The 14,000-nt window shown below is 37.9% G+C and overlaps 1 protein-coding gene across 50 annotated transcripts in view; it reads left to right on the top strand.

Annotated features, from left to right (window-relative positions):
* Nucleotides 1-13,307, top strand: part of MLIP (muscular LMNA interacting protein) — a 277,308-nt gene extending 264,001 nt beyond the window's left edge. For 28 of the 50 annotated variants that reach the window (XM_081519829.1, XM_081519842.1, XM_081519819.1 and 25 more), the window contains 2 exons: nucleotides 2,564-2,617; nucleotides 12,989-13,307. In XM_081519829.1, the coding sequence (XP_081375955.1) occupies nucleotides 2,564-2,617; nucleotides 12,989-12,994 (60 nt within the window). In that variant the 3' untranslated portion in view covers nucleotides 12,995-13,307. Of the gene's footprint in view, nucleotides 1-2,563; nucleotides 2,618-6,015; nucleotides 6,122-12,988 lie in introns of all 50 variants that reach the window. The other 22 variants (XM_081519837.1, XM_081519824.1, XM_081519844.1 and 19 more) reach the window with 2 other exon arrangements.
* Nucleotides 13,308-14,000: the final 693 nt, after the last annotated feature.

Raw genomic sequence — 14,000 nt, 5'->3', positions numbered from 1 at the left:
TTGGAGATTCAAGGACTTCTCACTTTTTAGAAAATGAAGCACAGAATCCTCGGCTGACATCCAAGCTTCATTGACTTGCGTCTCCGGCGTGGAGACACCCATTGCCCCAGACCCTCTGAACTGCTTCTGATCTCTGAACTGCACACTCTTGCCCTTAGCACCTGGCCTTCCCTTTTGCAACATGGCCCACACCCCACTGCCTCTGTCCGCCTGCCCCCACCCCCCACTCCTGAGGTCTTCCCCGCGGCATGTTACCCCTTTCCGCTGCTTTGAAAACACAGTCTCCAGAGACTGTCACCCAGACTCAAGTCATGACTCTGTCACTTACTAGCTCCAGACCTTGAAGAAGTCATTATCCCACCTCTTGGTGCTTTTGTTGCATTTGTGAAACAGGGTAAAATTAGTGCTCACCTCACTAGATTGCTCTTAACACTATATAAGCAAACGAGTGAGTGAGTGATGTCGCTCAGTCGTGTCCAACTCTTTGCAATCCCACGGACTGTACCCTGCCAGGCTCCTCTGTCCATGGGATTCTCCAGGCAAGAATATTGGAGTGGGTATCCATTTCCTTCTCCAGGGGATCTTCCTGACCCAGGGATCGAACCTGTGTCTCCTGCATTGCAGGCAGATTCTTTACCACTTGAGCCACTAGGGAAGCCTATATCAACACATGCATATAATGAATTTGTCATGCGAGGAAACTATAAATTATTATGACTTACTCCATTAACAGTATCACAATTTATATTTTTATAGTCACCTCGAGGATAATAAAAAAGCCAACCTACTGGGTCCCAAGATCATAAATAGGAGAAAGCATTCCAAAGCCAAATATAAGTGATTTGGGTATTACCAGTTAATTAGAATCAGTCGTTTGCTGTTATTTTTTGTTGGTTAAGATAGCTCATACATAGTTTATGAAATTCCAGATTAAAATATATTTTAGGATTTAAATGAATGAATACCTATATTGAAAAAATAAAATGTAAAATAGATATCAAATAATTACTCAATTGCTTTTCCAAGGTCAGTGGAATATTTTATTGGGACATTTTCAAATTTCAGGATCTTTATCCTATTGTATTTTAGGAGAATGGAGATTGACATTTGTACAGACTCTGATGATTCATATAATTACCATACCACTTAGCCTAGGTATGCTTAAGATTTTGCTGTCTCCAGGACTTAGGTTTGAGTTTTGAAGGGGTACATAGCATCTGATCCTAAGCCAGGTTTAGGATCTCAGGCGACCCTGATCAACAGGCGAAAGCAGGTGCTTTCAGATGAGTTTTGGAAAGCTGTTTGGATCTCTAGTTGGCTTGGGCCCAGATCACGCTTCCATTTAAACTAGTGGTCTCAGGATTCTAGGAGCCCTGATGTTATGACACCCAGGGTATTTCACAGTTGGGACAGAGTGGGATTTAATAAAGCTATAGCTTTAAATAAAAGCAGGCACCATTCTTGAAAATAAGCTGGAACAGACGGAAACTTCAGGAAACTTTAAGGAGTTGAGACATCCTTGGCCTCCCTAGCAGCCACTAGTGATGTCCTCCTGGGGCCAAGGCTGCACTCCGGGACCCTCCGCATTGCCTTGGAGCATCAGGAGCTGGTTACCGATCTGATGATTCACTGATCAAATCAGGATAAGATGAGAGTAAAGGGCAGCCAATTATTTCCATAGCCTGGATTTGCCCAGGATCATAGTAGAAACTGGGACATTTCTGGGAAATCAAGTATTGTGGTTACTTTAAAGCTGGAGTGAGGAGAGATGGTTAAAAAATAAAGGGGGTAAATAGATTTATTACAAATGATTGCCTTCCCCTTGTCTGTGTCCCTCATTCTGTCTGCCTGTCTTGTTTGCTTGCATATCTATGACTTTCTTCTTTCCTAATAGGTTTAAGGGTATGTATAGTGCTCAGAAAACCCATGCAATAATAAAAAATTCCTATTAAAAAACCAAAGAACCTCCCTCTGTTAAGGTGTCACTATGTTGAAAACTGCATTACCATAGTAGCATCTGGTAAGACTGCAATGCTTATGAAGCCCCTGTGTTTTGAGATTCTTTATGTTTACAATAATGCACAATGCTTTACATTTCATATAGGCATTAACTATCTGCAGAGGCATCTGCATTGCCGGTCTGAGCATGATTTGTCTCTTTTGCTTCGGAGCTTTTCAATTTGAGGGTTGTTGTGAGAAAATAGATTTAACTTCATTTCCTCTCTCTGATAACTGCCAGTGTGTGTTAACCATTCATTCATTCAATAAACATTTAATAACTGTCTATGCTGTGTGCCAAGCACTGTTAGAGTGTATGTAGGACACAGAAATAGGGTACGGTTTTAGGCTCTAAGGATTCACCATCTGCTAAAAATTTTTTCTATGTTAAGAATATCTTCCTTTGTTTTTAGTAACAATCAAATCTTAATGTTTACACTTGGTAGAATCTACTATGATCAGCAATAATATACTTGCATCATCATTTAACTGCCAACTTAAATTTAAACTTTTATCTCTCCTTACCTCTATCTCTGATCACATCCTGGGCGTCTTTTCTGTGAAGCTGAGTCATCCAATGATGGCTATTCCGGAACATGAAACCCTTGATTCCAAAGAGGTAAATGTAGAATATAATTGAACATCCGCTTATCCATCTCCATGTAATACTGGATTATAAGCCAATCTTCTATTAAAAATTAATAAAATCTGTTTTATTTTAAAGAAAGAATGAACTGACCTACTCTGTGTTGTTCAGAAGCATCTGATAGTTAAGGAGTAAAGTCTTGCTTCTCAATGTGGAAGGTGGTCTAGAAGTGCCCATGCATGTAGTGCTTTGATCACAAACTACTTCTATCTCATCTGTTTTTGTGATTTTTCTCTCTGGATTCATTATGTGAAGCCATTGTTGTTTTCTTTTTCTAGAAGGTCAGTGAATGTCCCATAATATTTATAAGTGTCTTCTGAGTCAGAAATCCCAGGATCTTCTGGTAGCTCAGTTTTCCAATCCCCAAGTGAGTTTTGCACATGGCGGGCAGCATACAGACAAAAGTGTGCCATCTCAAATATAGCTCTAATGTTGAGCCACCTTCACATTTTGAGCTGACAGAGAAAAATAAATGAAAAGGCCTTTCTTATTTTTAAAAAATGCTATACCAAAGGGGCAAGAAAAAATTGTATAAAAAAAAATTGAATTTTCTGTCCAGCAAGAATAATTGAGCAATGTTTTCTTCTACATCCCTTTAGGCAAAGTGGTAAAGGTGAGGGAAAAAAGTACTTTTTAAAGGACTTGTCTTTATGAAGGTAAAAAGTGAATTCATTCATTCATTCTAGATACCCTTACGAATTAGTCATGCTCAATTTTGTAGCCTCCAAGTTTAAAAATATATATATAATACAATATACAAAAGAGAGATAAAAATAATAAAATTCCAAATAAAATTATAAATGAAATCTTAATTTTTCCCCAAAGTATATTTTCCACAATTTGGGGCATATTTCATATACTGACATCCCAATTTAGGCAAATTTTGAGATTTCTAACATACAGTATTGATGTGTCCCTCTGCTATAACTTTAGTTATTAAAATATAAAGGCATGGTATGAATAGGCATGGATTTGTATCCTTGACTATATCTCTGATTTGTTTCAGAACCAGGATTATTGGTGTAATGAGTATGCACATATGGGAAAATTTTGATACATGTAGCCAAGTTATATTGCTGAACAACTTTATCAGTTCTTCTTATCAGGAGTCTGTTGATTTCTGTGTACACATGCCAGCACTAAGAATGATTATAATTACCAGTTTATTGAGAGTTTACTCTGTTAACATGCTATGCACTTTAGATGCATTGTTTTACTTAATCTTCAAAAAACATTGTAAGTTGAGTATTACTTTTCCCATTTTACAGAGGAGGAAACTGGGATATCCATTTATTGATAATCTGTATATCATATGATATCACATACATGGAATCTGCAATATGATACAAATGAACTTCTTTACAAAACAGAGACATACTCATCGATATAGAAAATCACCAAGTTAATAAGGGAAAAAAGAGAGGAGGGTAAATTGGGAGGTGTGCATTAACAGATACACACTACTGTGTATAAAGTAGATAAACAAGGTCCTACTGTATAGCACAGGGAACTATATTCAGTATCTTGTAATAACCTATAATGGAAAAGAATCTGAAAAAGAATATATATATATATATATATGTTTATGTATATATAATATACATTCTTTTTCAGGTTATTTTCCATTAGGGGTTGTATATATTATATATAATATATTAATATTATATGTATAACTGAATCACTTTGCTGTACACTAGAAGTGAAGTCACTCAGTCCTGTCCGACTCTTTGCGACCTCATGGACTGTAGCCTACCAGCTCCTCCATCCATGGGATTTTCCATGCAAGAATACTGTACACCAGAAACTAAATAAAATTGTAAATCAACCTACATTTCAATAAAAATAAATATATATCAAACTAAAAAAATAAAAGAAATGTTTTGATCATTAAACTGCCATTTTAGGCGTCCGTGTGCAGGATTTTACTTAGTCACACTGTCATACATGGGAGTGATTTAATAACCTGACGATTCCTTAGGTGTGATCGACAGTGATATTCACCTGTGTACTTTCCCCAAATCTTCTTTTTGGTATTTGTTTACCCTCAAAGCACCAAACAAGAAAACTACCTGTTTTTATAAAGCAATTCTGGTCTTATGATCATATGATCCAGAGAGTAAAGTGTGCTAGTTACCAACCCAGTGCAAACACTCATGGAAGGACTTTGATCAAATCTCAGAATTTCCCTCTTGGTTTTCTCTCATTTCCTAAAGACAGCAGCCTGCCTTTTGGACTGCCAGATTGCTGTTTCTTTTGCTTGATCCTGCTATTTGTAGGCACTAGTTTTTCAAATTAGTTCAGGAATTCAGTTAAAAACAACCTCAGATTTACTTGACTTAATTTTATCATTGTTTTTATAAGCCCTAAGGCGATGGCACCCCACTCCAGTACTCTTGCCTGGAAAATCCTCTGGACGGAGGACCCTGGTAGGCTGCAGTCCATGGGGTCACTGAGTCGGACACGACTGAGCGACTTCACTTTCACTTTTCACTGTCATGCATTGGAGAAGGAAATGGCAACCCACTGCAGTGTTCTTGCCTGGAGAATCCCAGGAATGGCGGAGCCTGGTGGGCTGCCATCTATGGGGTCGCACAGAGTTGGACACGACTGAAGCGACTTAGCAGCAGCATACTTTATAAAGTCCATTTGAAAGGGCTTCCCTTGTGGCTCAGCTGGTAACAAGTCTGCCTGCAATGTGGGATTTAATTTTATAATTATTTTTATAAGTCCTATGCTTTATAAAGTCCATTTAAAAACAGCTAACTCAAAACAGGTCAGCTGCTCATCTGGGACAGTGGTTCTTAGCTCTGGCTCAGCATTAAAACCTCCTGGGACTCTTTTTCAGCTGTGCCCAGTGGCTTGTGGACTCTTAATTCTCCAACCAGGGGTCTACCCTGTGGCCCCTGCCCTGGGAGTAGAGTCTCAACTACTGGACCACCAGGGCAGTCCCCTCCTAGGACTTTTTAAAGCCCAAAGAGTGCACTTCCACTCTAGGAAAATGGAATCAAGACTCTCTAGAGGTGGGCGAAGGCAGGTTTAAAATCTCTGCCGGGGATTTACATGTACAACCAGAGTTGAGAGCCTCAAATTCTAGCTCCTTCATTGTCGTCTAGAAAAGCCAATCAAGTCAATCTTGGAAACAAAAATTTGCAAGTAAAAGCAAAAGAATCATAAAAAAATGTTGCTTTAGGGAATACTTTGAATTAATAAAGATTTGGGTCACAAATTCTTCCTGTCTACTGTTGTAAAAGTTTAGCCTACACTGTAACCTATGGTAGATTACTTTTGAGAGATCTGTTCTACATTGAAATTCACTGCTACTGAGTTAATAAAACCTAATATTTTCTGTTTCCTTTGACATTCTACACAAGGTTTGGAAAATACTTAGACTGGGGTTGGTCATAACATCTGATGTGAACTAAGTCCAGGGGCCTTTGCTGGTGTTCAGTTGCTAAGTTGTGTCTGAGGAAGAAGAAGGTGAGATCCCTAAATAATGGATTTAAACATTGTGATCAGCTGGCTGATCAGTTTTCAAAGAAGGTCACTTTCTTAGATTTTTTCTTCTGAGTGTGCTTGCATTTATTTTTTTTAAGTAATTTTATTGAAGTATACTTGATTCACAGTGTTGTATTAACTTAAGCTCTACAGCAAAGTGATTCAGTTATACATATATACATTCTTTTTCATATTCTTTTCCATTATGATTTATCAAAGGGTATTGAATGTAGTTCCCTGTGCCATACAGTAGGACTTTGTTGTTTATCCACCCTATATATAGTAGTTTGCATCTGCTAATCCCAAACTCCCAATCTTTCTCCCTTTTTCTGCCACTTTCCCCGCAACCACAAGTCTGTTCTCTATATTCATTTCTGTTTTGTAGATATGTTCATTTGTGTTGTATTTTAGATTCCACATATAAGAGATATCACATGGTATATGTCTTTCTCTTTCTGACTTATTTCTCTTAATGTGATAGTCTCTAGGTCCACCCATGTTGCCGTAAATGACATTATTTAATTCTTTTATATGGCTTAGTAGTATTCCACATTTATATATGTGTATGTATGTATGTGTATATGTGTATGTATGTATGTATATGTGTATATATGTATATGTATGTATATACGTATATGTGTATATATGTATATAGTTGTGTATATACATATAGATGTGTATATACACGTCACATCTTTTTTATCGGCTCATCTGTTGATGGACATTTAGGTTGTTTCCATGTCTTGTCTATTGTAAATAGTGCAACTATGAACAGAGGTGCTCATGTATCTTTTTGAATGAGTTTTGTCTGGATATACGCCCAGGAGTGAGTGGGATTGCTAGATCCTATGACAACTCTTTTTGTTTTTTTTGAGGAACCTTTACACTATTTTCCGTAGTGGCTTTACCAGTTTACATTCCCACCAACTGTTGACACCAATGCAGTAATCTCCAAGTAGGTGAACATATAACACCATCTAATTTAGAGCAGACTCTCTGCCTGAGATAAATGCTTTCTGGTTATAGTTACTTAGAAAAAATTAATTTCCATTAGCAGTCATCATCATCATTTCTGATTATATTCCTCATGTCTGGTGAATTCAACAACTCGGATCCACAACCAGTCTAGATAGCTCACTTTTCTCTCTACAAGTTTAAATGTGAAAGTCAGGCTGGGAGTGAGATATAACCGACCTGCCAATCCTCCCATCACCTGCTACAAGCAGTCCTAGGGCTATTTCAATTTTAACTTGAGGGTCAATTGATTTCCAAGAACATGATTAAATATGCATTTGGTTCTAACCTTTCAGATCCATTTGCTTTCAGACACAGTTAGCTCTCACAACTGGAGAGCTAATCAGTCACTACTTGCTCATAAAACATACACTAGGCAAAGTCTTCTCCTGTTTTCTTATTCCTTCTCTTTGCAGATTTTTGATAAATACTTGAGTTGGCAAGATAACAATTCTGCTGGCAAGGTGACCGTCTAGGATCGATTTGCTCCTGTGATGTATAGAAGATTTTGTGTTCATTTTATTTTTAATTCCAGAACCTCCATTGATGTCTCAAGTTCTAATTTTATGGGACAAGTGTCTCATTCCTTTATCTTTATTCTCCAGAGGAGAACACAGAAAAGAGAAAAATAAGTTATTTGTCCATGAAAGCCACTCTCATTTTTTTGTTTGATTCAAGGGTAAAAATGGAATTATCAAGAGGAATGGGCCCACTCTGTTCCCTGCAAGCAATTTCCCATAAATATCATTTATCAAAATCAAGCTTTGATAAATCTTGGATTGCAGTGTTCAAGGTTGTAACCTTATAGAAATACTTGGTATCTGTATATTTGTAACCACTGATAAAAAGAAGATTCATATGCTTTGATTGACAACTGGTTGGAGGTCCAGGGTAAATCTATCTTATGAAGACACCTAATATAAATACCTGAGTGGATCCCTACCTTGCCCAGGCATCCAGGTTGGCAAGGAAAAATAGAAAGAAAGATATTCTGACCACCAGATCTGCAGCAGTGAACTCTATCAACATGACCTTTCTGTGTTGAAAGCCTACAGCCTGTGTTGAGGAAATAAAATTAAAATAAATATTTTTTACCAACCCAAGAGTCCTCCTCACAAAGGTAGTAGAGAAGAAAAAGCACTTTTATTATTGACTAAGCATTCATCCAGAATGTGATGTCTGTCACAAGCACCAAAAGATCACAAAGACAGAAGACATCTCACCTTTCATATAGCCAAGTAGGGTTAACCCATTATATATATATTCTCAAGATAAACAATAATTCGATTTACCCTCAAATAAGAGGACTTGACAAATAGTGTTTATTGCACTTATGTCATTCTAAATCACCTGGTAATTGGGAGGACCACCTGTGTTAGTTCATTGACTTTATACAAAGGAAAAAGAAACTTCTATCTTTATGACAGGAGCTATTTTTACAACTTTGAGCCAGGTGTCAGCTAAAGTTAGACTCCCATCCTTCCTGAGAACCTAGGAGAAACTTAGAGATAAGGCTTCTTCTATCTCCTTTGTATGTTTACCTTTAAAGGAGATGGTTTTCAAGTCCTTGAGACTTTTCTGAGTCTTAAAACTGATAAGATGCCCTTCTAGGTTTCACAAGGATTTATCTCCATTTCCAAGAGGGGAGACAAGTTTTCTGAAACAAATACTCTAAGAACAAGGGAGGGAAATTTCTTCCTTTACTTTCAGCAAGGGTAATTAAGCCTCTTAAACATTTTTATTTGTCCTTACGCCTGGCTGATATGAGAAGTAGTACCAGAATCTGAGAATCTGATTCTAAAGTAGCCACTAAAGAGAAACAAGTCTCACTGACTTTTCTTTTCTTGGGACTCAGTTGTAAATATTATAGGAGAGGTGCGGGTTTGACAATTTGGGGGTTTTTCCTTCAAAGTCATTTCAATAGATTCATGTTGGGTTTTATATTATAATGAATCATGGTAAAAGGCTGAGCAGAAGTCAGAAAGTAAAAGGACTGACCTTCTTGTGGGCACTAGCTTTTCAAGATAAACAAAACAAAATAAAAGAATCAAGGTTAATAACTATTCAGGGCTCAGGTTGCCAGATATTAAATTTTTTTGACTCCAAATTCAACATTGTCTTTCCTAGAATCCATTAGACCTGCATTCTCCACCTACCATCCTATCTACATAGGACCTTAGCTGCTGAATATTTTGTCACTTCTGTCTTATGGATAATAAATTCTGATGCTAGATCTTGTATTTTTACACCAACTTTAGTAGTTATGCAAATATCCAAAATATATTTGAAATTTTTCAGAAAAAAATAATATGTCACTGTTAATAAATTATTAGATACATTTTCTGGAAGTGACAATTTGCTTTGTATACCTGAAGTCTGGCTTCATCTTTACAAGAAGACATGTGTAGATTATTCTCTTTCATTTGACAGATAAGATTGTTCAGAGTTGGTTATATATTGAAAGAGAAGGAAAAATCAATTTACACAGCACATTCTTTAAGAAAGTGCTTTCTGTCACACTGGCTTAAAGTTTCACAACACTGCATCACTTATTACCTAAAGTTAACTTTAAACAAAACCAATTTTGGGATGTGACTCCTTTCAAAATTGCAATTTTCTAAATATCTTATGGTCTTTCTTGTATATACTTTCTTATCCAAAATAACTTTGTTGTTCAGCTGGTGACAGCATATAATACTTCAGTGCTGGGAACTAGACTGAAAATAATAATTTATTTTATTAATGATTTCCATATTTCTTAAATGTAGACATTTCTTTTTCCTGAGTAATTCAGCTCCTTACCTATATTGAGATTGGCAAAGAAAGTAGAAAAGTCACAAAAGGTATAAAATCTTGACTCAACCTGTCATAACATCATGCCATTTCAAATCAGCTGCTGAATGGTGGTGGTAAACACTGTTTTGACCTTTCAGTGGGTTCAGAGGAGCTGAGAAATGGTGCTCAGTTTGCCAGCCTGGTGTCAGGGCATGAGATGCCTAGTCCTCTGCTATCTGATCTAATTATTTCTATAATTATAACATCTTACATTTTAAAGAAAATTGAGACGGCCTTTTGTCCAATATTTAATTGAATGTTATAATCCCATATATCCTTAAATCCTCTGTTGAAACTCTTCTGGGGCAGAGTTTACCAGTTACAAGTCAAACATGTTATATGGTTTAATGTGGATGAAACAAACTAATGACTGTATGACCTACAAAAACAAATAAGAAACATTGAACAAATAAGTGTTTAATTACTAATACTGTGGTCTTGGGCATGGTATTTAATCTTTTAGAGCCTCAATTTCATTCTCTGTAAAATTAGATCAAGGGATTATGGTGAAGATTTACATTCATGTGTGTAAAGTGCTCAGTATAGAAAATACATAGCTCTTCATAAGAATCAAAGATGATGATTTCTTTAAATATCTCGTAAGTGTAACTACCAAATGTTGCTGCTGATGTGCTTAGCCGCTCAGTCATGTCCAACTCTTTGTGACCCCATAGGCTGTAGCCCGCCAGGCTCCTCTGTCCATGGGGATTCTCCAGGCAAGAATACTGGAGTGGGTAGCCTATCCCTTGCAGACCTAGGAATTGAACCAGGGTCTCCTGCATTGTAGGTGGATTCTTTACCATCTGAGCTACCCAGGAAGCCCACCAAATGTTGCTACTCTCAGGAAAATAAAAAGTGTGCTCATTTTTATTTGTTAGAAGGAAAAAGGAGGAGATGTCATTGAGGCATTTTTCTCCTTTCATTCTAAAACTTCAGAGAATTCAAATCTTGAAAACTACAACTCATTTATTTCATGACTATTGATTTTCTGTGGCCAGAATAAATCAGTGCAGGAGTGCAGCTTACCTCTTGCTTTAGCAACTTTTTCTCCACCTCCTCCTAATCTGGCAAATGAAGGTTCTCCTCTGTGACTCGAGGCACATCCTGTTTCTCTGTCCTGCTCAGCCACTTGGCTTTGCTACATGCAGTTTTCCTGTCTGCTTTCCTCATGCCTTGCAAGTATCCCATATCCCCTACGGAGTGGCTCTGAGCCACAGCTCTCTCAGACCGTGACTTCTTCACCCCTTGATCTGGCTCAGGACAAAAAACCAACCAACAGAACAAACAAAAACACTGAACTTATTTGCAAAACAGAAACAGAGTCACAGATGTGGAAAATAAGCCTATGGTTATCAGGAGGAAACGGGACAGAGGGAAGGATAAATTGGAAGGTTGGTACTGACATATAAACACTGCTATATGTAAAATAATCAACGAGGTCCTACTGGATAGCACAGACAACTATATTCATTTTCCTATGATAGATACACACTACTATGTATAAAATGGCTAACTAATAAGGGCCTACCGTATAGCACGGGTAACTATACTCAGTATTCTATAATGGCCTATATGGGAAAATAATCTAAATAAGAATAGATGCATATAAATGTATAACTGAATCACTTTGCTGTACACCTGAAACTAACATGGCATTGTAAATCAACCAGACTCAAAAAAAAAAAAAAAATTAAAACAAAAACAACAAAACACAAAACATAGAGTTGCCTACAGAAGAGAAACTGACCCCCTCAATTTCCACTAGCCTTCTTGGGATGCCCCGTTGACCTCCATGCATTGGCAAATATATAGTTATGGTCATTTCCTTTCAATGTCATTTTATCACATTGCTTTATTAGAGTACAGTTTTAGAACTAAATTTCTCTTTTGTCCTCCTCTCTGATATTTCCTTTTATACTTCTTTCTAGACTGGTATAATCTGTAATACTTATCTCCACTCAGTTAAGTTTACCTTCTCTGCTCCAGACCACATAATCTTATCAAACAGAGACTGATGGATAAAGAAATCAGTGGAACCACCCCCCTACTCCATAGCAGCCTTGGGAAGCCAATGGAATTAATATGTGAAAAAAAGACAAGATGTTCATTTGCTGTCTCCTGCTTTTGTAATGTCCCATTTTGAAAATCCAATCCCAGTTCACTTTACCTTCTCTGCGATTTAGAGGCTACATTTTAGGGAATGATGCATTTAACACTAAAGTTGGTGGCAGCCAAGTCACTGAAGGATGAAGAGTTGTGGGTGGGATATGGCAGGGCTGTTCCTTAAGGTGGCACCAGCCCCTCAAAGCCATTGTCACCCCTTGCAGGAGGTCAGAACTACTGTGCTGAGCTCTGGAGAGACCGGGGTCTTATTTTTTTTTTAATTTAAATTAGTTTATTTATCTATTTTTTAACTTTACAATATTGTGTTTGTTTTGCCATACATTGACATGAATCCACCATGGGTGTACACAATGGAATATTACTCAGCCATTAAAAAGAATATATTCAAATCAGTTCTAATGAGGTGAATGAAACTGGAGCCTATTTTACAGAGTGAAGTAAGCCAGAAAGAAAAACACCAATACAGTATACTAACACATACATATGGTATTTAGTTAATCGGTAAAGATAACCCTGTATGCAAGACATCAAAAGAGACACAGATAAATAGAACAGTATTATGGACTCTATGGGAGAGGGCGAGGGCGGGATGATATGGGACAATGGCATTGAAGCATGTAAATTATCATATGTGAAACGAATCGCCAGTCCAGGTTCGATGCATGATACGGGGTCTGATTTGAAGGTACCACTGGGTGTCTTTATCTTGCCATTAATTGTATAACAAAAAAACCCAGCTACCGAGAGAAAAACAACAAACAGAAACTTCCTACTCCAAGTCATTTTAATATGAAATGCCATACCTGAATATGAATGGGCATGTTTTTTAAAATTCTGTCTCCAGTAACCTGACTACTATTTCCTCTTATTTTGCAGCAATGAAGATGGAGCAGAAGTGAACACTCAGGCTGGGCTGAAGTTTTTGGAACGCTGGTGCTAATCACTTGCTAGATTTAACTTTTATCGCTTATTTTTTTCAGTCTTAGTGTTTTCTTTATGAACTGCAGTGGGACTAAAAAAGTTCCCTGCAGGCATTTAACATGGCAGTAGTCACTAACACCCCGCTTAGAAGAGATTTACCTGCAGTTTCTCCCACCACTGTTACAGCCTTGAATGCCTTCTGTTAAGCTGACAGCAATGCTAACATGCCCCTCTGTTTAGCAGGCAAATAAAAAAGAAACATGGGGAAATGGAAGGATGAGTGTGATGAGTTTTCAACACCAGTTTTATTTTGTGCGTATGTTACTCTCTGAATCAGGTTGTATTTCCCTAATGCTTCATTATTTTTACACACTAAAAAAATGGTAACTTTTGGAAAAGGAGTCCCTGCCTGCTTTCAGGGCTTCATTGGGAAACTCTTGAAGGTATGAAAGCTGGTATTTACACAAAACACACGCTGTTTTTCTGTCCTGTTTGGGTTCTGTGCTTCCTGGGACATGCAGACAGTCAAGTTTAGGTCGTGTTGCTGAACTGTTACCTACATCACTGTTTCTCTGACTGCCACCACGTGATTCTTGCAAAGGCTGCTTCAGAGTTAGTTTGTATCCATCATCTTGGGAGCAGCCAAGACCGGAGAGCAAACCACCCTGTTGCAGACAGTCCCAGGAGCCCCCCACTCTAGCATACCCAGTGCCCGCCGTATTGGCCATGTTCCCTTTTTTCCTAGCTGCCACCCTCAGCATCCAGTCCTCACCTTCTCGAAGTGTTTCCTTTTGTCTTGTCTGCCCAGTTGGGGCAATAACCAAGCAAGAATCCTCCACGGTCCTGGTCATTGAGCCCCTGGTAGCAGAGGACTTGGTAGACACTATGTACCCTTGTGCCCAACTCACATTCTCCTTGGAGCCAGCTCTGTCTGAGCCACCATGCCCTCAGACCATTGCTCCATCAC

The sequence above is a fragment of the Giraffa tippelskirchi genome, chromosome 8 (genome assembly GCF_054371585.1).
Source record: "Giraffa tippelskirchi isolate mGirTip1 chromosome 8, T2T-mGirTip1v1.2.pri, whole genome shotgun sequence".
Lineage (NCBI taxonomy): Eukaryota > Metazoa > Chordata > Mammalia > Artiodactyla > Giraffidae > Giraffa > Giraffa tippelskirchi.
This window is presented reverse-complemented; position numbering and strand designations above follow the sequence as displayed.